Source organism: Phyllopteryx taeniolatus, chromosome 17 (assembly GCF_024500385.1).
Source record: "Phyllopteryx taeniolatus isolate TA_2022b chromosome 17, UOR_Ptae_1.2, whole genome shotgun sequence".
Classification (NCBI taxonomy): Eukaryota; Metazoa; Chordata; class Actinopteri; order Syngnathiformes; family Syngnathidae; genus Phyllopteryx; species Phyllopteryx taeniolatus.
Window position 1 is genome coordinate 15,156,098 of NC_084518.1, and position 24,002 is coordinate 15,180,099.

The 24,002-nt window shown below is 41.3% G+C and overlaps 2 protein-coding genes across 4 annotated transcripts; both read right to left on the minus strand.

The window, feature by feature from the left end:
• Nucleotides 1–54: 54 nt before the first annotated feature.
• Nucleotides 55–5,014, minus strand: dub (duboraya). The gene is made up of 8 exons (XM_061750964.1): nt 4,953–5,014; nt 3,559–3,662; nt 2,460–2,540; nt 1,495–1,563; nt 1,198–1,263; nt 896–1,123; nt 401–778; nt 55–318 (listed from the first exon to the last, which is right to left on the minus strand). The coding sequence occupies exons 2-8, from the start codon at nt 3,586–3,588 to the stop codon at nt 298–300; spliced, it is 873 nt and encodes a 290-aa protein (XP_061606948.1). The 5' UTR covers nt 3,589–3,662; nt 4,953–5,014; the 3' UTR covers nt 55–297.
• Nucleotides 5,015–6,982: 1,968 nt separating this feature from the next.
• stim1b (stromal interaction molecule 1b) lies at nt 6,983–22,779 on the minus strand. 3 transcript variants are annotated; one of them, XM_061751628.1, is made up of 14 exons: nt 22,643–22,779; nt 22,203–22,310; nt 16,220–16,350; nt 16,019–16,133; nt 15,693–15,804; nt 15,472–15,587; nt 14,499–14,673; nt 13,187–13,364; nt 12,935–13,102; nt 12,019–12,119; nt 11,674–11,909; nt 10,733–10,819; nt 9,882–9,945; nt 6,983–7,877 (listed from the first exon to the last, which is right to left on the minus strand). In XM_061751628.1, exons 2-14 carry the CDS (start codon nt 22,306–22,308, stop codon nt 7,484–7,486), a joined length of 1,983 nt encoding a protein of 660 aa, XP_061607612.1. In that variant the 5' UTR covers nt 22,309–22,310; nt 22,643–22,779; the 3' UTR covers nt 6,983–7,483. The 3 variants fall into 3 exon arrangements, with proteins under 3 accessions (XP_061607612.1, XP_061607613.1, XP_061607614.1); XM_061751629.1 differs by lacking the exons at nt 6,983–7,877; nt 9,882–9,945; nt 10,733–10,819 and adding an exon at nt 11,376–11,545; XM_061751630.1 differs by lacking the exons at nt 6,983–7,877; nt 9,882–9,945; nt 10,733–10,819 and having other exon boundaries at nt 11,762–11,922.
• Nucleotides 22,780–24,002: the final 1,223 nt, after the last annotated feature.

Here is a 24,002-nt window from a genome sequence, read left to right on the forward strand (position 1 = left end):
AAGGATCAGAGTGTGCAAAACCTGACACCTAAAAATGAAACACAGATATCAGTGTAAAAAGGGGAAAAAAGTGTTTTTTATGTAAGAGTCTCAGTCTCATTGTCTCATGCTGTCTTTCAAAAACAAAGGCGGATTGATGCCAGGTATTCTGTTACAGCGCTGATGTGCCAATGTTGTGGGATCTCTGTGGAAAAGAGTTTGTTTCCGCTCTCTTTTGGAAGTCTTTGGTCCCACAGTGCTTCCGAACTAAGAACCCCTTGGAGTGGCTCAGAAACCACGACCTTGTTCAACTTCTCATCAACTCTGATACGCGGAGCCCTATAGGGCAGACAAAGAAAAAAAATCCTTCATGGGCAAAAGAAACAGAGATACCCTAAAACTTTTCATGACAAACACTCACAAGACTTTTTTCTTCTTCTTGGTTATTGTTTGGATTTTCTCCTGAGGTTTTCTCCTGGTTGTCTTCCTCAACACTGACTCCATCTTGACCCTCCTTCTCCTCTCCGTCGTCCTGCTTCTCATCTTCTTCTTCTCCTCGGAGATGGATGTCCCCATTGGTCTGGCCTTCTTCTGGGGTTTGGTCTGATTTATCCTCTTTCATATGATCTCCATTCATATTACTGAAGACATCTCCTCCTTCTCCTTGTGTTGTTTTATGGTCCAATTGACTCGCGGGGGTGTCCGTCTCCTCGGTGGCCACACCCACTTCCTCTCCACTACTGGATTTCCTGTGGCGGCGGGACGGAGGGCGTCGCCTGAGGGAGTGGCGAGCTCGGCTCTAGAGGACAGCCAATCAGAACTTAGTAAATGACCTTGATCAACAATGCTTGAACTATTGCAATCAGAATTCTTGCTAATCAATTAAGGGAGAAAAAACAGTGACTATCTGAGCGACCTTGTTCACGTTTATCAAGAGGGATCCTTCCGCCGCAGTGGGAGGGGCTTCAAACGACACCGCCCCCTCCTCCAGAGATGTGGAAACGGGACTGGGAGATGTCAGCGTGGAGGAGGGGCTCCCCGTGGTGGGGCTGGGCGAGGACGGCGGGCTAAAGTGTGGCAGCAGCCTGAAACCGGGGCTTTTGGGTGAGGGCAGCAGGGCAGCGGGGGACAGAGCCAGGTTGGCCTGGAAGAGGAAGCATGATGATGTCATAGTGGTGATGGTGATGGTGGAGTGAAGGATGAGCAGCGTGGACTCACCTGAAGCTTCTCAATCAGGGCAGAGTTCCTCTTGGCTTTGACAGGGGAAGTCACACCTGTCGGCCTCTGATAAACATTGGTTTTGCTCAATCAGGTAAATGTTTTGAACTGTGGCCACGTTTGTTTTTCTTTTTACGTTTTTGTTTACATGTACAGGTATTTTCGCTTTATATCAGGGATTCTCAACTATGGGATTTCTCAGCAGGTAATGCTTGAATCTAAATAAAATTCAGGCACATGGAGGTGGAGCTATGAATTCTAACCACCAGAATTCAGATCAGTGGACTCATTTCTCACCTCATGCTCGTCTCCGTGGGTTTTGGGCAGTTGTAAGGAGTGAGGAGGTCGACGTCTGGCTGGCTTTTCCTGAAAACATACATTGAATCATAATATACTAGACAGTGGTTCTCAAACTTTTTACACCAAGTACTTCCTCAAAAAGTAATGACCTTGCTGACCAATATTAAAATAATGTAGTAGGCCTATATGTTCACAAAAACAAGATAGTTTTTTTCCCTAAAAAAGACGTTTAACATTATCCACAGCTGTAACGTTAACACATTAAATGATGATTTAATTAAAATATATTGCGATAAGGGTTAGTTTTAAAAAAGTTTTAAAAGCGTTTAAAAAATTCCACTTCAATATTTGAAAACTAAGTGTGCTTAAATACAGTATAAAATGCAAATGAAACGCAAATATTAAATGCAAATGTATTGCACTCTACTTAAAAGTTAAATACAACTGAACTGTACTTTGCTGGATTATTAAAAAGTTTAAACAGGCTGGAGAAATAGCTGCAAGCTTTATTTTAATGTTTGTTATTATTGCATCTTGTAAATGTTATACATTTTGTGTTTTTAATTTCATAATTATTTCGCATGCCACTAGAGAGAGCCTGCGTACCAGTAGCGGTATTCCTACCACACTTTGACCATCACCGTATTTTGATATAGATAGTGTATATCCTGAATATTTCGCACTGACAGTGATTATTTCTACAGCACCAGAAAACATCAAAATGACCACAATATCTAATGAAGAACAAATTGCAAAGATTAGCAAACGCAAATATTGAACAGGTTTAACATTTGCAATTGTCGAATGTCGACCAATGCCTGACAGTTTTAGGAGCAGATTGATTGTAGATTGGTGTATCCCACTCTAGAGCGCAACCCGACTGTTGCATTAGTGAAAGTGGTGAATTGTATATTCCCTGCTATTATATCAGTGTCACTACGATGTATGGTTAACAAACTCACTGTCTCGCTGGCAGGGGGTGGAGATGCACCTTTGAACCTTCCGGCAAGTTCAGCCACAGTGGGCCGGGACGCCGTCCTCTCCTGAGGGAGGATGGAAGGGAGTTCAGTTAGAATCAGGTGACACCTCTACACAACATTTTGTAGACGCACGCACACACACACACACACACACACACACATCATTTGCTAACTGACTCACACAGTCTCGCTCGCTTACTCACTCCCATACTCGTTCTCCCACTATCTCTCTATCTCTTTCTCTCCCTCACACACACACACACGCACACAGACACACACACACACACACACACACAGCTGTTAATGTGCGGTTGATCCATGTCCATTTCAGTCGAAGGGCACACATTGCTCACATTCAACAGATAATGAATTCATCACGCAGCCTGGAAGATTATTCACACATACAAATACACCGACATGTTCAAGTTTTCTGGGGTCATTTTGACCAACTTGTACATTGAGAACATCCATCCATCCATTTTCTGGACCGCTTATCCTCACTAGGGTCATGGGCGTGCGCACCACATGCAGTTAATTTGTAATTTGACAGAAAAAAAAAAAGACAAACACCCAACTGTTACACCACTTCCTCTTTCGACGTGTTTCTCTTTGCATGTCCGTGTGCGTGAGTGCTACTCGGAATGATTGTAGTTTCCAACTTTGATGACTAAAAATGTACATTTTAAAGACCTAAGACCTTGTGCTGTCCTAACTCATATTTCAACCAATTATTATTTCACATAGTGTTGAAGTTAAAAGTGTACAGGAACCCACTTGAGCCTTACAGGCGCCCTGTAGTGGCTGCAAGCAATATTACACCAAGAAAATCAGATTGGGGAAGAGGTTAGTTATTGTGGCAAGTGGTCAACTGCACATAATATTAAGAGACTTTTTTTTAAAAATACAAATACTAACATGGCCCTCATATCAAAATGATCATCACTGAAGCCATTGACACATACAGCGATGATCGCTGATTAGCTTTGGCTTTTCACTCATATATTAGTAAATGAAGAAACAGATTGTAAAAGATTTATTAGACTTTGAAGAAAAGAGTATATGGTAAAAAATCTTTACTTACTTCAGTTTCTTGTTCCCGTTCTTCCTGCATTTTTTTCCCCTTGTAAAAACTGCAATTCCAGCAGCCACTTCACCCAATCACTGATTTGTACGCCGTTGCATCGTCTGTTTACAAAAATAAACAAAATTGGCAATATTTGAGCAACTACTTTAAAAGAATATCTTTTCTATCGCTGTGGCAAACACGAGGCGTGTGTCTCATGTAGAGCTTGCAGGAAGTCAGACAGCTCTGCAGCTTTCTATTTCATCACAACGCAGCACAGCACAACTCAAAATAACATCAGTCCAATACACAAATTACTGACAAGCTTGACAGTAATCTGCTGTTGTTCTGATTGATTCATTCAGTGAGAGATTCAGTTCACTTGGAACTCTCCTGTGCCACCAATCAACATAAGAATTAAAGCCGACGACTGCAACGAAAGCTGTTGATTACATTTGAGAACTAATCATTCTATTTTTGAAAGGATTAGAAAACAAAATGCCCAAGACTTTTAGTAGACCACCGGCCAGTGTCAAGATCCTCCGAATTAAAAGAGTCTGCATGAAAGCACTTCACAATGCTGGATGGTCTCTTCTTGATCACCGGAATGGAAAGAGTCTGCAACTTCACAAAGCTGGATGGTCTCTTCTTGAGTAATGAAATGAAAGCGTCCAGATCAAAGTAATTCACGACACTGACTTCACCACACTGGATGGTTTCTTCCTGATCACTGAAATTGAAAGAGTCCACATTAAAGCACTTCACAGTTGCCTGATGATCCTTTCTCGATCACAAGAAGGGAAACAGGCCACATTAAAGCACTTCAGGACGCTGGATGGTTTCTTACCAATCACTAAAATTGAAAGAATCTGCATTAGAGCACTTCACAGTGCTGGATGGCCTCTTTCCGATCAATTCAATTGAAAAAGTCCGCATTAAAGCACTTCACAACATTGGATGGTCTCTTCCCGATCACTGGAAAGGAAAGGTTGTCTCTTCTTGTATTTTGAGGAAGGACAGGTGGTTTAACAAAGCACTGCATGTATGAAATGTCCATTTTATTTGTCGAGAGATTATAGTCTGATGGTCGTGTTACATGTGTATTGCATGCTTTAATGTTGTTTAAAAAGCAGAAGCATATTGTGCATCGAAACAACTAATACTGTATGCAACAGAGAAAAAAAATAGGTTTTGCTTAATAATTGAAAATTATATGCTCAAAATAATGCAAAAGGCAAATATGAACCGTGTCAGTCATTGGCATATTTAGTCCAAAATAAGTCAGAATAAAGCAATATAAAAAAGCGATATAAAAGCAGCTGCTGCATGTCTGTCTGGCCGCTCAAATCCAAACTTTGCAACAAAAACAAAAGACACAAAAGCAGGCAGACGTAACATTAGAAGAGTTTTACCTCCATCCCGCTGGTGGCGTCTGGGCTGCTTTATGTCGAGTATGTGCGAGAGAGACCGAGCAGGCCCGCGGGTTAAATATAGAACACTACAGATACACAGCAGCTCATGTTCAGTCACATGTTTATCATTTCTCGGATGCAGACCACGCACCTTCTGCATTCTTTAATTAAAAAACAAAAAGCTCAATCCCACGAATATCGGCTCCCCTATGAGGTGTGTTCCTTTGAATATGTTCCAAAATGGAAACGACTTGTGTATGCAGTTAGCTATTGAAGTACTTTTAATGGTTAGCAATGTATAAAGAACACTTAATATACCCTTAACTATTTTGAAGCACTTAATATGAACTACATGATGTTATTTTATATAAAGTAGGGTTTGATGAGTTCTGTTAACTACTCTTTAACCATTGTGTTAACCATTTTACACTACTTAATATAGTTAGCTACTTTATAGATTGAGATACTGTACTTTATATACGATTATTTTGAACCAACTATTTTATATAAATTGAAGTAGTCTATTTTGTATAGTTATTAATTACTTTTAACTACTTTACTTACAGTGAGCGACTTAATAGATTGAAATATTTTATATACCATTCTTTTATCTAACTACAGTGGCACCCACATATTCACGATTCGGCATTCGCAGATTCACCTGTGCAAGGACATTTTGAGGGGAACCCATCCCGTTATACTCGAAAACACCCAATTGCAGTATTTTTCCACATTGCCACTATTCTCTCTGAGTATTGTGATATTGTCTATCTAATGTCTACATGTGTTGCTCTACCATTTGTGTTCAAATAATCGTCACTTAAAGGGTTTTAAATCTGCGACGATTGATGCTAACCATTGTCATGTCAATGGGGTTTTGGATTGTTTGTTAACATTAAGCTAATCAGAAATTCCAAAGGCAAATCAATGTGGTTGTTGTAAATAGACGTGTAATTCTTTGTTTTATGGTTAGTTCAAATGGGAGTGGCATTAAACAGCTTTTAGCCTCTTTTTAAAAGAATTATTCACTTCTCATCTGCCAAACATCTGCCTGTTTCGAGGTTAGTTGAGTTCACTGCCACCATACAGTGCTTGTATGTCAAATTTTTGCTCGTGAGTCAACACAAAGGAATCGGTATGACGGCTCGCATCTTGGAAAATTCGTAAGTCGGGTCACTCGTATCTTGAGGCACCGCTGTACTTTGATCTTTTATACAAATGCAGTTCGCTAATTTAAACTACCTGTACAGTACGTGGCCAGCCAGTGTCAGTGATTCATGGGACAGGAAAATAAAAACATGATTTAAGGCGTGCTTCTCAGAGGATGGGAACAGTTTTTCAAGAGGAACCCGCAGCGCTGAAAGATGTCTCCACCTTTAAAGGAAATGGAGTCACAACAGCCGAGCAAACGGCTTTCACTTCTCTTTTTGTGTTCCTTTACTTCCGCCCATAAAACACACTTCTTACTTGAACCATGGAGCACAGTGATTCTCAAAGTTTGGTACATCACGTGCACCTTAAGTGGTACACGAAACAATCACTGAATTAAATTTCCAAACTGTGCGTAGTGTTACAGTGGCTTAAACTATTTTCAACCTAGTTCAGTTGTATTTAACTTTAAAGTGCAATATGTTTGCGTTTAATCCTTTACAACTTTATTTGGGCACAATTTTGATTGAACTTTTATGTGCAATACATTTTAATTAATCGGCAAGTAGTTATTTTCCTACATTTTAGCACGGTATTAATGTTCAAAGGGTGTATAATGTTACAGTAGCTTACAATTATATTACAAGTTAATTTTTTATTTGTGATTCACTTTATCATTTTTGATGAACACTTGCTGTTACGACAAAATTTTAATATTGGTCATGATGATGCTACTTGGAGAGCCAAGTATTTTTTGAGGTGGTACCTGGTGTAAAACGTTGCCGAACCACTGTTGCAGCACATTAATTTAATTGTAAAATAATAATTAAAAAAAAAACTACTGCTGACTGTGTTAACAAGACTCAAGAACACTGACGTCATCACCGTTATTGCAGTTATTTATTAATACATTTAAAATAATATTCTATTTTTGGAACTTCTACAAAAACTGGACATGTGAGGAATGAATATTTTTGACAAGCTGTTTTCTTTACATAAATATACTTTTCACTTTGTTCAGAGTAAATACAGTTGACTTAACATCCTGCCTCGGACATGACACTTTAACACACAACCTGATTTATGAATTAATATGTGTGTGTGTGTGTGTGTGCACGTGCCTGCGTGTAACTCTGCATGCTGCCTTCAAGTGTCAGCACTAAATTGTGAAAACTTGAGCTGAATGATTTATCTCACTGGTCTTTTTACCTGGCGGACTAAACAGAACATGTCCCCCTTTTCAAGAAAAGCAATTGTGTTGATGATATTTGTTTTTTTTTTTGGTGTTGTGTGTGTGTGTGTGTTTTTTTTTTTTTTAGATGGTATTGTTTTGTCACTGGTTATTAGAGAGTGAGAGTTTCTGAAGTCTTTCTTCAGCGATGTCATTTCTTCTTTTTGAAGATTTTATTAAAGGCGTTTCTGCGACGCCCGCCACCCGACACGTCGCCCTCTTCGCGTCCGTCCTCCACAGGACTCCACCTAAGGGGTGTCTGAACCGCCGAAAAGAGGACGGGACTGTCGGCGGTGTCGGCCGTGATGCACAGAGAGCGAGTGGAGCAGGAGGAGGAGAGCACGGCGGCGGAAGTACCCCTCAGCTCCCCGAGGCTTGAGCTCTTTTCTAGCCCTCCTACTCCTACTCCTCCTCCTCTGATTCTGGGGCTCTGAGTCTGCTGGAGTCGAGTGGGCAAGAGGAGAGTCTTGGAACCGTACGGGCTTCTTGATTCACTGTGAGAGAGCAGGAGCGGGGAGTCCGAGTTGGAGCGATCCATAATGTCCCTGAGGGTGAAAAGGAATCGTTTGGATAATTAAGACTTCAATTTACTCGTCTGATATCAGAGGCTGGATTTACTCTGGATAGTTCAAAAGACACAATTCAGACTTTTTGCCCTCAAGTGGAACAATTGGAATATGCATCATCGGAACGTAGCTTGAAAAAACATATGGAAACATTTATGCGCAATGTGATTCATCAAAACTGAGATGAATTAAGATGGCTGGTTTTGCGTCTTTAAATGTGGCATTGAAAAGGCAGGTGCAAAACAACACGCAAAGTGAGAGGCGGCGGAGCGAACTATTCCACTCAGGAAATAGTTATTGAAATGCCAGGAACAAAAATTATTGCAACGTATTTCTATTCAGCAATGCAATTTTAGAGCAGGCTGACTTGAAGCCAGTCACAAGAAGGCGTCATGCCATATATGACAAAACTTTAAATTGTTAATTTCTTGTGCAACATGTCAGTGCACTGTGACAATTGGTGCTGGCCTCTCACATGCTGGACCATGTTTTAAACGCATTGTTATAAAAGACTCGCACATGCATCCGATCGCCATGCAGTTGGGGCGAGTTTATGTGGTTGCTGGCTTCCCCAAAATGATCGGAGCGATTGATTTATTTTCTGTAACTCAGTAATTTATTTGTTTGCCTCTTGTACTAACACTTCCAATTCCATCACTGCAAACTTCATTTTGTTCTTGCGGTGCTCTCCCAAATGTTCCATGGTGAAAACAATCAAAGCGCTAAACTCTTTTGTAAATGCAGCGGCCTCCACCACTTTTACATCTGTTGCCAGTAGCGCCCACAATCTGTTAGAGGGTAACACTTGCAATTTGGAACCCGCTGTGGGAGCACAGTAAATCAAGCCTTTAGAGCGAAAGCATAGACCATCAAATATGCAACAATAAAGGTGTGTTAATTATTAAATAAGGTAAATAATTACCTAGGTTTGCCCTCCTTTTAAATAATGGAGGGAAGAATCAGCCCAGGCCAAGTAAACGCTATGTAAAGTTTAATATTTGTATTATTTATGGATTACTGTTTACTTGTGTTCCATCAGTATTAACACAGCCATATTGGCTAACCTAACAGCAATGTTGCCTCAGTCATATTTGAACGTTTTCGGAATACAAGAAAAAAAACAACAAATTCAAAAAACAAGAAGAGTTCAGTTGCCTCGATTCAACCTCTGCAAATGACCATGACCTGAATTTCTACCAAGTAATTCGGAATTGTGCACTGTAAAAGCAGCCCCAGTAAGCAACGCTGGAAATGCTAATCTTACCAACATGATAACGTTGCATTCCTTGCAGGTCTGGCTTACTGTATTAACAAAGTAATTTATCTACTCTTATAGTACAAATCAAATAATAAATAAATAAATTCCATATTATCACAGTGTGATCATACGGTGTTTTAACAAAAGCATATTGATACAAATAATAATTTTCCTAGTCATCCATTTCTATAATTATGTACTGTATTACAAAAGACAAAATCCATTGTAGTCGGTACTCGGTCAATAGCACATGTCAATGCTACTTTGGTGCAACATAAAAACAAACAAAAAAACCCCAAACAAACCAAGTAAAACAACAAAACAAAAACACACACACACGCACAACAGTAAGTTTGGAAAAAGGGCCGAGCAGAGCGAAGTACCCCGAGCTGTCGGAGCGACAGCGCTGCCTCCGGCTCGCCACCGCTGCAGATTGGAGGAGGAGAGAAGAAAAGTAAGGCGTTCCCTCACTGTAGGAAGTGGACGGTTTGCATAGAGGAGGAGGGGGAAGGGAGTTTGCGACAGAGTGAGAGAAGAGTGGAGTGAGGAAGCGAGGCCGGGTAGACAGAATGGTAAGAGAGGGAGATGAGAGAGGCGGGGCGGGTACGTGGAAGAATTCCAGCTGGCCGATGGAGCGGCTGCATTTCTGCCGTGCGTGGCCCCCCATAGGGCAGGTACTTGGGCCACACCCTTCCTGTTCATGTGGGACATTTCCGTCAACCAACCTCTGAGAGCTGAACATCATAGCGGAGTCTCCCATCCTTTGCTGCAGGGGCGTCAGACTCTGAGCTGTGGGTGATAGAAAAAGGTTACATACTAGTCACAAAAAGTTAGGGATACGTTTCCAAAGCTAAGGCTGGGCGCTACGGCCTAAAATTCATATCAGGGTAGAAAGTAAATACCTTCATGGTAACCTAAAATATCACAATATAAACTCAACACTCTATGGGTCACAATAGTGCAAACGAACACAAGTAACATTGCTGATATAAATATTTAATCTACTATATATATTACCTACTGCCTACTGTGTAGCTGCTGTATTATTTTCTCCCGAAACAAATCATTAACATGTTAATTTGCTGTTCATAGTTGGTTACTCTCCGCTGGGTAATGCTATGTTAAAAGTGTACTGTACCACTTGAGCACTTATTCAAGGTGTTTCGCGGCTTTATATTTCACGTTAGCTTAGCGGTTAGCGTGCCTTCTCCATCTTAATGAGCTTCTCAATGATACCTGTCAGAAGTGTAGCTTATTTGCTGCCACAGAAGTCAGTATTGGTGACTTAATAGAGTCGTGATAGGACAGTGTTTAGCAGCGATAACTTAGCTGGTGTGGAGCAAGTAGCCTAAACTTAGCGCCTAGCATTCCCCCAGTAGTTCCTGAGGAGAGGGGAAAGCTGGGAGGATGTGTGATTTTTTTTAAAACCAGTTCACCTGTAATGGTTTTAGAGTGCATTTTAGGTTCATTCTGGGATGTCACCCAGAAGCCCAATATCCCCAACTTTCCCCATTAAAAAGGCATATTGAGAACAACAAATATAAAAACTGTTCATAGTGGATAGGGAGGGACTAACCAGAGAGCTTCCACGGCGATTGGTTGTCTGTGATGCCGCTCAGTGGCCAGAGGTCGCTCACTCGACGGTCCATCTGCCAGGCTGCATCTAAATGGAGCCGATCAGGAGAGAAATGCTAAGAGGAGACCTACTCGGATTGACCGTTGGAAAACCAACAACCCCAAACCGAAGCGAGTAGAGTTGAGCCCAAACGATACTGAGCAGTGGAAAAGAAGAATTTGAGCTGAGACAGCAAAGGAGGCACATTGTGATGGAAAAGAGACCGTCCAGCATTGTGAAGTTCTTTTATGCCGACTATTTAAATTTCAGTGATCGAGGAGAGACCTTCCACCATTATTAGGTGCAGAATATGGAGTCTTATACTGTCATTTCTGTAATCAGGAATAGACAATCCACCATGGTGAAGTGTTTTAATGCAGATTCTTTCAATTTCGGTGATAGAGACAGTCTAGCATCACAAAGTATTTTAATGCAGATTCTTTCAAGTTCAGTGATTGCAGAGAGACTGTCTAGAATAGTGAATTTAATGCAGCTGCCTAAATTTCAGTGAAGAGAGCATCCAGCATTATGATGTGCTGAATGCGGCCGCTTTCCATTTCAGTGCTCGAGAAAAGACCACCAATCATGGTGAAGTGCTTTAATGAGAACTCTTTCAATTTCAGCGATAATGTGGTTCTCTTTCCCCAAAAAAACAAAAAAAAAACAGACCACAATTTCTCATTACATTTGTAACTTTTGATGACCTTAATGTCAAAACAATTAGTAACATGCTTATAAACTTCACCGTTGGGCTCCTATAGTGTCTGTTTAGACCTAGAAATGACAGATATTGATAATTAATAATAATTAATGAAAAATAATTTATAAATAAGTCAGTAGTTACAAATTGCAGGGCTCACAAATTTTCTGAAATCAATGTAGTTCAAGTGAAAACAACTCACATTTTAGCGTCCCGGGTGACAGGATGTCCTCGTCCATGTCGTCCAGGTCATCGGACAGGAGGAGGTGCTGCGGCGTCGCCGGTCGCAGGCCTAGGAAGGACGGGTCCAAATTGAGGGCGGCAGCCAGCGCACCCAGGCCAGGGTTGGTGACCAGACAGAAACCCGTCAGGGACTCGATATTCTGCCAGCGGTGCAGCTTCTCTCGCAGAGCGGCTGTCACATCAGCCAAGGCCTGTCTGGAGGAGACATCTGGATATTGATTTGAGGTACAGTATGCATGACTTTTTAACATTTTTACAGACATTTTGACAATATATATGGAACCATGGGTCAAAGAGCACTAACTTGGCAGAGAGGATCTTGTGGTCCACGTCATCTAACGAGGAGCTGTGAGCCACATGGAATGTCCCAAATAGAGAACTTCTCTTCTTCTTGATCTTCTCGGCCTGAAATATCAGCAATATCATCATCATTATAGTCATAATATCATCCATTTTCCACAGTGCTTGGCCTCATTAGGGTCGTGGGTGAGTTGGAGCCAATCCCAGCTGACCGAGCAGGAGGCTGGGTACACCTTGTACTGGTCACCAGCCAGGGTACAAACAACCACTCACACTCACATTCACACCTATGGACAATTTGGCATCTTCAACTAACCTAAACCTAAAGCATGCCGCGCACTGAACAACGTGGCCGAAAGTGACTGAATTGAACATTTGCAAAAAAAAAAAAAAAAAGAAATTGCAGCTCTTCCACACCACACCAAGCAAACTACCAGTGAGTTGCTATGGAAAAATTGTGACCCTGCATCAGGCTTTGAGGCCACACGTAAAATATTGTATTGTACTATTTTTTTTTATTGAAAAACAAAAACATGCAATTGTCAAGGAAGAATTGGATGGCCACAAAGAAGAGGAAACAGGTGACAATAAAGGAGAGAGTGTAGATATTTTAAGAGGCTGTTGGCAACGATTATTATTATTATTCTTACTTCAAATGCATGTGTTTTCGCTAACTATACTTCTAATCTTTATCACTAATTTATGTATATCCAGATGCGGTAACCTTAATACATTTCATTTCTGTATGAGAGTAAATTCTAGCAGATGTGCATGCGTGTAGTGCTTCTTCACAAACATCGCCAACCAGTGGCTTGGCATGCAATGTGTTTTTACTAAGCTGTTGTCGTGTAAACGTGACCTTAGTGTAAAAGAACAAATGTAAAGCTGCACTGCGTGACTTTGAGTAGTCATCTACTCACCCCCTCCCTTGCTTGCAGCAGCTGCCTCTCGGCGCTCTGCTTCTTGATGTTGTAGTACTGAACTTCTATCTCGTGCGTAAGCTGCAGCCACATCTGCAGCGTGTCCGGCGGCGACCAGCGAGCTCGCGACTCCAGCTCCCTCTCGGCCTTCTTCAGCGCCATCCTCACCTGCAATCAGGTCTTCGGAAGTAAAAGCTTCCTCGCTAGACCTATGTCTAAGACTCGAGCTGCGGTGCATTCGCTGTCCTCGACCTGCTCCAGTTCCTCCTCTGCATACTTCTGGCGACTCCTCTCGTTCTCGGTTCCCTCACGGAGCTGCCGGAGCCGCTGGGCTTCCTGCTTGGCCGTGTTGATCTCATTCTTCAGCTCCTCCTCAACCTTCACCTTCTCCACCTGAACGCAGCGCTGATCCTCCTGGGCCTTTTGCAGCCTCACAACAACAACAACAACAACGGCCACTTTCGTAAATCAGATTAACACGGCATTGAAGTACAGTAAAAAGTATTTTCTGCGGTTAGAGCCGTACAACGAATAGCGAAAAATCACAAGTAACTGTCAGCACCCCAAAAATGTTGATACTTGCCTATATTCTTTCCTATTAGCTAGGGCTTCGTCGCCATCTTGTAGCATATTTTGGCCGCCGCACAACGAGCGACACGGCCGCAAAGCGACTGTACTGGGCAATTGTGAAAAAAATACAGTTGACGACACTTCGCCAGACACCAAGGGATTGAGCACCGTACATGCACTGGCACACTGACTGCAGAGGAAATATTAGAACCCTGTCTGGTTTTGAGGCGCCACATACAATATGGAGTCTTCAATAAACCTAACAAGCATGTTTCTGTAATGTGGGGGGAAGCCGGACTACCCGGAGAAAACCCACGCAAGCACGGGGGAGAACATGCAAACTCCACGAGGTTCAAACCTAGAACTTCTCGAATGTGAGGCAGACCTGCTAACCGCTAGTAGTACTGTGCTTATGTTTCATATGATTTTACGTTCTTAGTGAGGTGTCACGGCTCCACCTAGACTACATTACCAATTCTTTTTTTACATTACTTATTTTATTTTAACGCTGTCAGACCTTGCTGTCAGCAGGTGGCGCTGTGGCCTCACTATGTGCGAATGGAGAAGAAATTCAAGAGTGTGTGAAAACATGCCACACACACACTCGGGAGAGGAAACTGTGTCATGGGTACATTACCACCTGTTTGAGTTGAATTGACTGACACTGGATCAGTTGCGCAGCTGAGTATAGGACAATAGAACGTCATTGTGATGGAACAAATAGAAGGAGTCTGTAGCATTAATCCAAATGTGTGTGTGTGTGTGTGTGTGTGTGTGTGTGTGTGTGTGTGTGTGTGTGTGTGCGTGCGTGCATGTGTAAGAGCTCAAGCAGGCATAGGACAGACTGTAAAGGGAGCTCCTCGTCTCCCTTTGTCCTTAAAAGGAGTTTAAACTGGAGTATTCTTCACTGCTCGTATCCACACACACACACACACACACACTCAGATTTGTGAGCACCCTTGAGTCAGTTCCTACAGTCGATTTTTCAACTCACTTCTCCTGCATGTCCAGCAGGCTCTGCTCAGCCCGCTGAAGACCCTCCAGGTCCTTCATCAGCCTGCTCAGGTCGTCCCTGGACCTCCTCGTCTGGACGTACGCAAACCAGCAGCCGCCCAGCGCCGCGAGGATAGACACGCCCAGAACAAGGTCCTTCCACCGGTTCTGTCGGCCTAGTCTCACGCACGAAAACACACAGACACACACAGGGTTATATAAACAGACAGTAATAGATGGACGGGGAGGGTGTCATTGAGTGATGGAGTGTCTGCTAAAAAGGACTTTTAGTTTGAACTCCAAACGTACTATAAGCCTGATCTTTCGTTTTATATGAACCTCTACTCGTGGGTTTATTAGTTTGTTCGTTATTTAGGACTAGGAAAATAATACATAAAGGGGGTAGTTTACGGTGAGTTCCATTATCACTAATGCTGTAGTAAAGTCATAATGACATTAAATACTATACATGGTGTCCCAAAAGTCACTCTAGTCTACACTTAATATTTCTAGTTCATTTATTAGGGATCATTTGGACAGATGTGAGGTCATCAGCATTTGACAGCTTAGGCTTTGAAATGTTTCTAAGCGAGTCATTCCTTTGCCCTTGGTTAGTGAATTGACATTGGAGGAGTGTTGCAAAATTTGCCATCCATGGCACGTCTCTCGAAACAGGATCTGTTCTTGGTAAATCATGCAGTCAAAGGCCTGCTGCTAACAGCAATGATGAAAACGCCAAAATCCTAAAGCTTCACGGGTTGCCACTGGAATGTACTTTATGCTATTCGCTGGGGTTTACTGCAGACCACTTCTTACAACTTTGTACACAAGATCACCACCTACAGGCCTGGAGTGGAGCAGTCCCACCAGGCACATCATTTTAAGAATTGTTTGGCCTTAGCTGAGGTATGCGCTCTATCTACCAAGTGCTATTCTAGTGTGATATTTGGCTAAACAGGAAGTGTTAAGCATACCTGGCGGTGGTCCAAACAGCACAGTATCCAGAGCCTTTAGCTGCAGCTTTTGAGCGTGACTACGCTCTAAAATTTTCAATACCGAGCCGGTGAGGGTGGTGTTCTTCACCGCCAGCCTGATGGGAAAAGAGAGGGATGAGGTCACAGAGGCAAGAACGAGCCCTCAAGCTCGATAAACGTGTCCTCACAGGCCGAGTGTGACACGTACAGTTGAGCGTTACCTTGGTAACGCCTTGCCGTCCAGCCCGTGTTTCCGGAAGGTTTCGGCGTATTGGGGAAGCTCCACGCTCAGCAGCAGCCACTCTTCTACCTGTTCGCCTGTCCAGTTATATACTGAAAACATACAGTATTACAATTGCTTAACAAATGTATTATATTCAAAGTCATATTTTTGCCATCGCTGCTCTGAATTAACAGCAATAACTGTAGTAAATGTAATCACACTTCCTCTGTGTGTTTTTACAAAAAAGCTGTAAAGTACCATAGATTTGAACTTTCCAGTAAGCACACCCACCTTCTCTCCCTCTGTCCTTTTTAATGAACTCACCTTCTGAGTTCTTCCAGGCGTCCCACATGTCCCCCACGCTAATGTGCAGGTCTGCACGGTGGAAGCTGCTGTGCTTGGCTTTCGGGTCGTGATACTTGAGATCCTCCCGCAGGAACTGACAAAAAGTTGAGATACGAGTCAGGCTTAAGCCAAGAGACTTTTCTTTTTTTGTGGAGGGAGGGGGGGGGGGTGGGTCCTCACCTCGTCCGTCTCAGCCGCGTCCACCGTGCCGTCGGCGTCGTCGTCCATCTGTTTGTGGATGCTGCAAATGGCCTCGAAACTCAACAGGGCGTTCTCGTCCTCACACAGCTGCTGATCCATCGCACACAGACCTGCAACAGACCATGTGTACAGCACACAATGAAACTTGCTCAAATCTATGGCAGTTTTAGATTTGAATACCCTATATATGCAGATACTGTATGTATGGTGGATACAGAAAGTTTACACGCACCCCTGTTCAAATGCCATGACTGAGATAGAAACTGGGATACTGTGGTGACACAAGTGTGCACACGCTCTTATAACTGGTGATGTGGCTGTGTTCAGAATTAACTAAAGACGTTCATACTCGTCAAATGGGAGTCAGCACACAGCTGCCACCGTTTAAAGTGCCTCTGATAAACATCAAATAAAGTTCAGATGTTCTAAAAAGCTTTACATGACATTTTTGTTGTCTCATCTTCCAGCACAAGCCATGGTAAATTGCGGTGTTGAAGGATGTCTTTTTCAGCAGCTATGAGATTGAACAGTGTTTAATAAATATAATTGTAATAAATAAGTATAAGTTTTGCCCCATCCTGAATAGCGTTTGTCGAAATATAAAGTACAATCTATTGATGTCCTATACAAGAGCTGTGTTAAAAATTTTACCTTTATACAGATAAAAATGCTCAATTTTGAGTAGTGTTAAAATAACTATTTTGACTTATGGGCTAGTGGCTAGAACATTTGCCTCACTGTCGAGAGGTTCTGGATTTTAATCTCAGCTCAGGATTGCGTTTGTTTTGTACTGCAACATTTCAAAAACATGGATATTAGGTTTATTAAAGAATGTGAGTGTGAATGTGTAATTTGTTTATATACTCCCTGTGCCCATGATAATCCCATTAGTTAGCAACCAGTTCAGGGTGTACCCCGCCTCCTGCCCGATGATAGCTGGGATAGGCTCCAGCACGCCCGCGACCCGAGTGAGGAGAAGCGCCTCAGAAAATGGATGGATGGATGGATGGATGGATAGTTCAGTGTACCTAATAAAGTTGTTTGTGTTGAGAAAAAAAAAAAAGTTATTGTCTTGTTTGCAGCAATGGTCTAACCAGTTCCCGTTAGGCACAGTTAGCAGTTAGCATTGAGCTATCACCTGATGCCTTCCGCTGGCTTGGTCGCCATGACAACTGAGTTGAGTTGCACACATCACAGCAGGGACGTTATGCCTACATTTGGTCATTCGAGCCTCTTGAGAGAATCTCAGGATGATCGCTCGGCTGTGCGTGTGCGAGTGTGTGTGTGTGTGTGTGTGCGCGCGTACATGCGTGCGTACCATAATAGAAGCGACAAGGCAAACACACTTTGTGCAGGTTTGAAGTCTTTAGGATTCATCGTCTGGGAAGCAGTGGACGACAAACTTAAACAGACTGTAAATTATCAGATACCTTTACAAGTTAAACGTGCGCTCGCGCACGCACACACACACTAGCTAATCTTGCATGTGTCCATTTATTTATATAGTATATAAATTACTTTTGCTGCTCACTGTGGAACTACATGTATGAACAAGTACAGTGAACCAACATCTATTAGGGGTTTGCAATTCACAAATTCACCTATTTGCATTGTTATCTGTAAAACCTAGGCACAAGATGGCACCAAAGCCCTGGCTAATCGGAAAGTAGTAATTGGTGTCAAGGAAGTACAGTGGTACCTTGACTTACGAGTTCCCTGAGTTACGAGTTAGGAGTTTTTTCAAGTTATGAGCCGACAATTATGCGTAACAATTTTTTGGGGGCGGGGAGAGGTTGGAACGGATTGATGGCACTTCAATTCATTTCAATGAGTAAAATTGATTTAATATATCATATATTGGTTATGGACACATTTAACTTAAAAGTCAAGGTACCACTGTATTGTGCAAGTGATGCATCTCGACTAAGAGACAAAATCTTTGTATGCCGTGGAGGGGCTAAGTTTAGCCTGGGTTGTCAGTGGAAGTTACGGAGAGTCTTCGCCAGATGTACAAATGTTATTGTACATGCGACTTCTGGTGCATTGGAAAAAAAAATTCTGTAAACCAATTATTTTTAAGGGTAACATTGTAAAGCAAAGCAAATTTATTTATGTAGCACATTTCATACACAAGGTAACTCAATGTGCTTTACATGATTAAAAGCATTTAAAAACAAAGAAAAAAAAACAGCTTATAAACAAAACAAAAAATAAAATAAAGTAATAATAAAAAAAAAAAAAAAAAATACAATTAAAACAGCATAGAGTGCAATAAATATCATTTAAAAGTGGAAATGCTCTAAAAAGCATGGTAAAAAAGAAGAGTTTTTAATCTGGACTTAAAAACATGCACACTTGGGGCTGACGTCACTTCTGTTGGCAACTTATTCCATTTGTGTGCAGCATAATAGAAGAAGAAGAAGAAGAAGAAGAATCTTTAATTGTCATGAACATGCATGCATGTACATGAAATTTGTTCTCTGCATTTAACCCATCACAATGAACACATACACATTAGTGGAACACACTGGAGCAGGGGGCAGCTGAAGTGCCTGGGGAGCATTTCTGGGTATCAGTGTCTTGCTCAAGGACACCACAGCCGTGAGTCTGGGGGATGTTGGCGGATGGTCCAGTCGGGGTCTTGAAACTAGGTCCCCCACGGTGGCAGGCGATGATCTTAACCATTGGGCCACAGCTAGCAAAATGCTGCTTCACCATGTTTGCTTAGGACTCTGTGTTCCACTATTTGACCTGAGTCTGTCGATCTCAGAGCTACTTGGTTTATATACCATTAGCATTTCATTCATGTATTCAGGACTTAAACCGTTTAGTGATTTATAGACCAGTAGCAGAACTTTAAAATCTATTCTCAAGCTGACTGGATGCCAGTGTAAAGACTTTAGAATTGGAGTAATATGCTCTGACCTCTTTGTTTTGGTCTGAACCCGAGCTGCAGCATTCTGAATGAACTGCAGCTGTTTAATGCTCTTTTTAGGGAGTCCACTCAGAAGACCATTACAATAGTCAAGTCTACTTGAGATAAAAGCATGGATGAGCTTCTCCTTGTCTGCTTGACACATGCAAGCCTTCACTCTGGATATGTTCTTCAGATGGTAGAAGGCAGTTTTAGTAATTGATTTGATATGACTGTTGAAAGTCAGGTCGGAATCTATCAGAACACCAAGGTTTCGGACTTGGTCTTTGGTTTTTAAAGAGAGTGACTCCAGGTATTTACCAACAGCAATTCTTTTTTTCTTTATTTCCAAAAACAATATCAGTTTTGTTGTGGTTTAATTGAAGAAAATTTTGGCTCATCCAGATATTTATCTGTTTTAGACAGTGACACAACACCTCAATTGAACTGTAGTCATCTGGAGACACTGCTAGATATAACTGCGTGTCATCTGCATAGCTATGATAGTCAAGATAGTAAAATGGAAATCTTATCAATGGAAAGACTATGTGCTACTGTTTTGAAAAAGTGTTCAAATGTGCTCTGTAGTTTAATCGTTAAAGGCTGAATGTGAACATTAGCGTCTATGAAATGGCATCTATTTGAGGGAGGAATTTATTTTTCTTTCGTGGATCAGCATCTAATTGGGGCACAGTGTCTCGTAGACTAGTCTATTAAAGGGACTGATACGTGTCAAAAAGGAAGTAAAAGATCAGGGCCTCAAGAGATCAGTGGAAACTTAGTGGCCATTGTTTTGTTTGGGAAGTGGAAAAGCTCTCTGCGGTCATCAACCCTGTCCATCAAACTGGCCCTCGGTCAGTTTGGGCGCTTGTACATCACCAAAAAAAATACAAAATAAAATAAAATAAAAAATAAAAAAATATAAAGTGGGGATACCCTGAGGTAAAGAGAGACAGATGAAGTGACACCACCGTTGAATTATAGGATTAAAGTCAACAGCTGGGAGGGTAAAAATAAAGAAACAGCCGGAAGGTCAAGTCAAAGTCAGCGTTCGCGTAACACTGACGACTTTTGATAACATTTTTCTCCGAAAATTACCATTTTGTTCAGTTTCGATTTTAGTTTGATTTAACTAAATCTGAAAATTTACATCAATCCATTTTTTGTAGTATACATAAAGTGACCGAATGCTACTGAACTCGACAATTCCGAAAAAAATATAATCAGCACACCTGCACATGATGATTGACCCTCATCGCACACATAACCAATTCATTACAACGGAAAAACTGCAACCCCTGATGTAATTATCGGGAAACAATGTTTTGAGGCACCACCTATATTACTGTAATATTTTTTTAATTTAACCACAAACAACTTAGCCACAGGTACATATTATAAATATAGTTAGGTATTATTGTAAAACTATATATATAATTGAAACCAAATGTTTACATGCTATATATACAAAGCCACATTTTCCTCACTGTCTGACATGAAATCAGACTAAACGTTTCACTTTTTAGGTCAATTAGGATTACCAAGATGATTTCTATTTGCTAAATGAGAGGATACTTTTTTTTGAGGCAGTTTTTCATTATTTCTTCAAAGTCTGAAGTTAACATACATTTCATTAGCAGTGGTACTATTTCCTTTAAACTGACTTGGGTCAAATGATTTGGATATCCTTCCTCAAGTGTCTCACAATAGTTAGCAGGAATTTTGGCTCGTTCCTTCAGACAGAAAACTGTGAGGCAGACATGCTAATCCCTCGGTCACCATACAGAAGTCAAATTTATCAAACCCCAAAAAATTAATCATTTATTTAGTAAGTAATGCTTAAACGACTATCAAATTACTCTCCCTCAATAGCATCAATGGGATGTTAACCAGTAATGTTCATTTTAAATCTCCCTACTACAATTAGAAAAACAAACAAAACACTGTTAGCACATAGACTTAACTTAAGGAAGGATCTATTTCTGTCACGTTTCCTGCCTGTGACGTTGTACGGAAGCTGTGGTGAGCTGCTAACCGCTAACTCTCGCTGATGCACACTCATGTAAAGTCGTCGTCATATGTAAATTATTTCCCTTAAAATGCCATGTTGACCTTTGCATGGAGCTGCACTGGATGTTTGTGCAAAATTGAACTTTTGACTTTCTTACCTTACCTTTAGCATCATGTTATAGGCGCAGCAGTCACCGATCTTTTTCAAACGAAGACCTACTTCTTGGACACTGATTAATGCAAAGGGCTACCTGTTTGGTACACACTTGTGAAATAACAAATTTGCTCAAATTACCATTAATAATGTTATCGTTATGTTATTCTTAATAATTAATGATAATCATTTCTGTGAAGATACTGATCATGTTAATAAGTTCTCACTATAATTATGAAATGGATATATTTTAAATAAACTAGTTCTATAAATCTCTTCCAGTGTTTATATTTTCAAATGATCACTCCTACAGTATTTCTAGAAAATCACTATGACCCATCAGTGGTGAGCTATTTTTAGAACAGGCCCGTTGGCTACTTATCTGGTTCTTGAGAGCTACCTGGTGCCCACGGGCACCACATTGGTGACCCCTGGTATAGAGTAATTGTAGTTAGTACAGTCTTGGGATGGGGTGGGCAAACTTTTGTGCTCATATGATTCTTTGAAAAGGGACAGATGGGGATGGTCATTCATATTGTAGATATGTGTACAATGCAATGAGGAACGGGCAAAGCTGTCCAAAGATAGGTGTGCCAACTTTGTGGCATCCTATTCAAAATAACTTTAGGTTTTACATGCTGGCAAAGGTGCATCAACAAAGTATTGCGCAAAAGCTGTGAATACTTATTCTCCTAGATCGAGTTAGCACTCAAGCGGCAGCGTTTTCATGTTGTCATTATAGGGTGTTATATGTAAAAATTGGTAGCCAAAAATGAAATCACCCGGGACCCTAGTGAGGATAAGCGGTACGGAAAACAAATGAATGACTGAAAATGAAATTAATCCAATACACACACACGCACGTACAGAGCTTTGTCCCCTACCTGAAACTGTGTCGTAACGGTGATGTTGGTGGTCTGGGTTGGCATGATCACCTTTGCCTACACTGACGCTCAGGAAGCACACCAGCCACAAACACACATGCGCCATTACTGGGGATGACAGACAGGACAGACCAGGACATGGTTAAAAGATCTGCTTATGAAAAGAAATGTGACACCTCAACACATACAATCACACTGTCATACAAAAGGAACGAAAGGATACAAAAAAAAGATCTATACTAAACTCTAAGACTTATGCAAATCACAATACGTATTTAAACTGAGTTAGAGGAAGAGAACCCCTCCCCAAACATCAACATCTTCCATTTCCTCATAAGAGTTTGTGCTGGAGGTCAGAAGTCAGGAAGCTATTCAGCTTAACATCAACATTCCTTGTGAAATGTGTCCACAAACGCCTTCAAACTCATATCATCACTCACATGTGCAGCGTGGCCTCTTCTCTAATCCATCGGGGCCGTCCGATCAGGTCCGAATGAGCGGACGAGAAGGGGCAATCATTAAAAAAGCAGCGCTGATGATGACACTCCTACTTCTTCGGCAGAGTCAAACTGGAACAGCTGCTGAGAAGGGGTGTGTGTGTGGGGGGGGGGGGGGGGCATGCAGCGATCCGCCTCTGCTGCCTTCAGGAACCCTCACCTAAAGATGTTACTTCATGATTTCCTGTAATGCTCGTTATATTCTTATGTGAACTGTATCTTTATTCTTAATGCTGCGATTGAATTTTAGAGGTTGCCTGGCGCACAGCATTAGGAATTTGAAACACTGTATTCACGTTTATAAAAATGAAGTGTAAAGCTGTAGTTTTTTTAAATGTAAAAAGTTATTTTACGGGAATTTAATCTGACTGCTTCTCTAATATCCTTAATTTACTTTCATCCATCCATCCATTTCCTGTACCGCTTTATCCTCACTAGGGCGTGCTGGTGCCTATCTCAGCTATCCTCGGGCGAGAGGCGAGGTACACCCTGAACTGGTCGCCAGCCAATCGCAGGGCACATAGAAACAAACAACCATTCGCGCACACATTCACACCTACGGGCAATTTAGAGTCTTCAATCAACCTGCATGCATGTTTTGAAACTTTTTTTCCTCAGAAATTATTTTGTTCAAAACTATACGATTTTCTTCTCTTAAGATAATTTTTTTTCTTAAAAATATTTTTTCTCCCTACAAAAAACAGTTTAACCCTCTAAAATAAATTTCTCATTCAAAATTAAAGGACTTTTTAAAATAAAAAATATGCAACTTTCTTCCTTGGAAAACTTTTTGAAATTTTGTTTCATACAATTGTGAATTTTATTTCCAGAACAACCATCCCCCAAATCTGACCATTTTGTCTGCATTTTCTTTCCCTTTTTAGCGTGGCCTTAATACTCCTTTGTAAATATGACAGCTTTTTCAGCCTAAACTCATTTCCAAACTACATGACCCTTGTGTCCTAAGATTAAACAACAACAACAGCAATCCTACTCAAATTTAGCTGTATTTTTTATTTTTATTTTATTTTATTTTTTAATTGACAGCTAAATGCTGCTCTGATCTGCCCAGCTTGTTTCAGGATTCTCTAATTTCCGACAGCAATTGAGACTGGAAGGCATCATTCCTATAATTCCGCAGTCAGGGTTTGCCCCCTAACGGTCAAAGACAGGACGTGCAAATGCTGCCATAGGAGGGAAACCAACTACAGTACAAGTAAACCGTTAACAAACAAACAAAATACTACTATTTTTACAGAAATACTACCCTGACAAAGACAACAATGTACAGTATAAGAAGTCC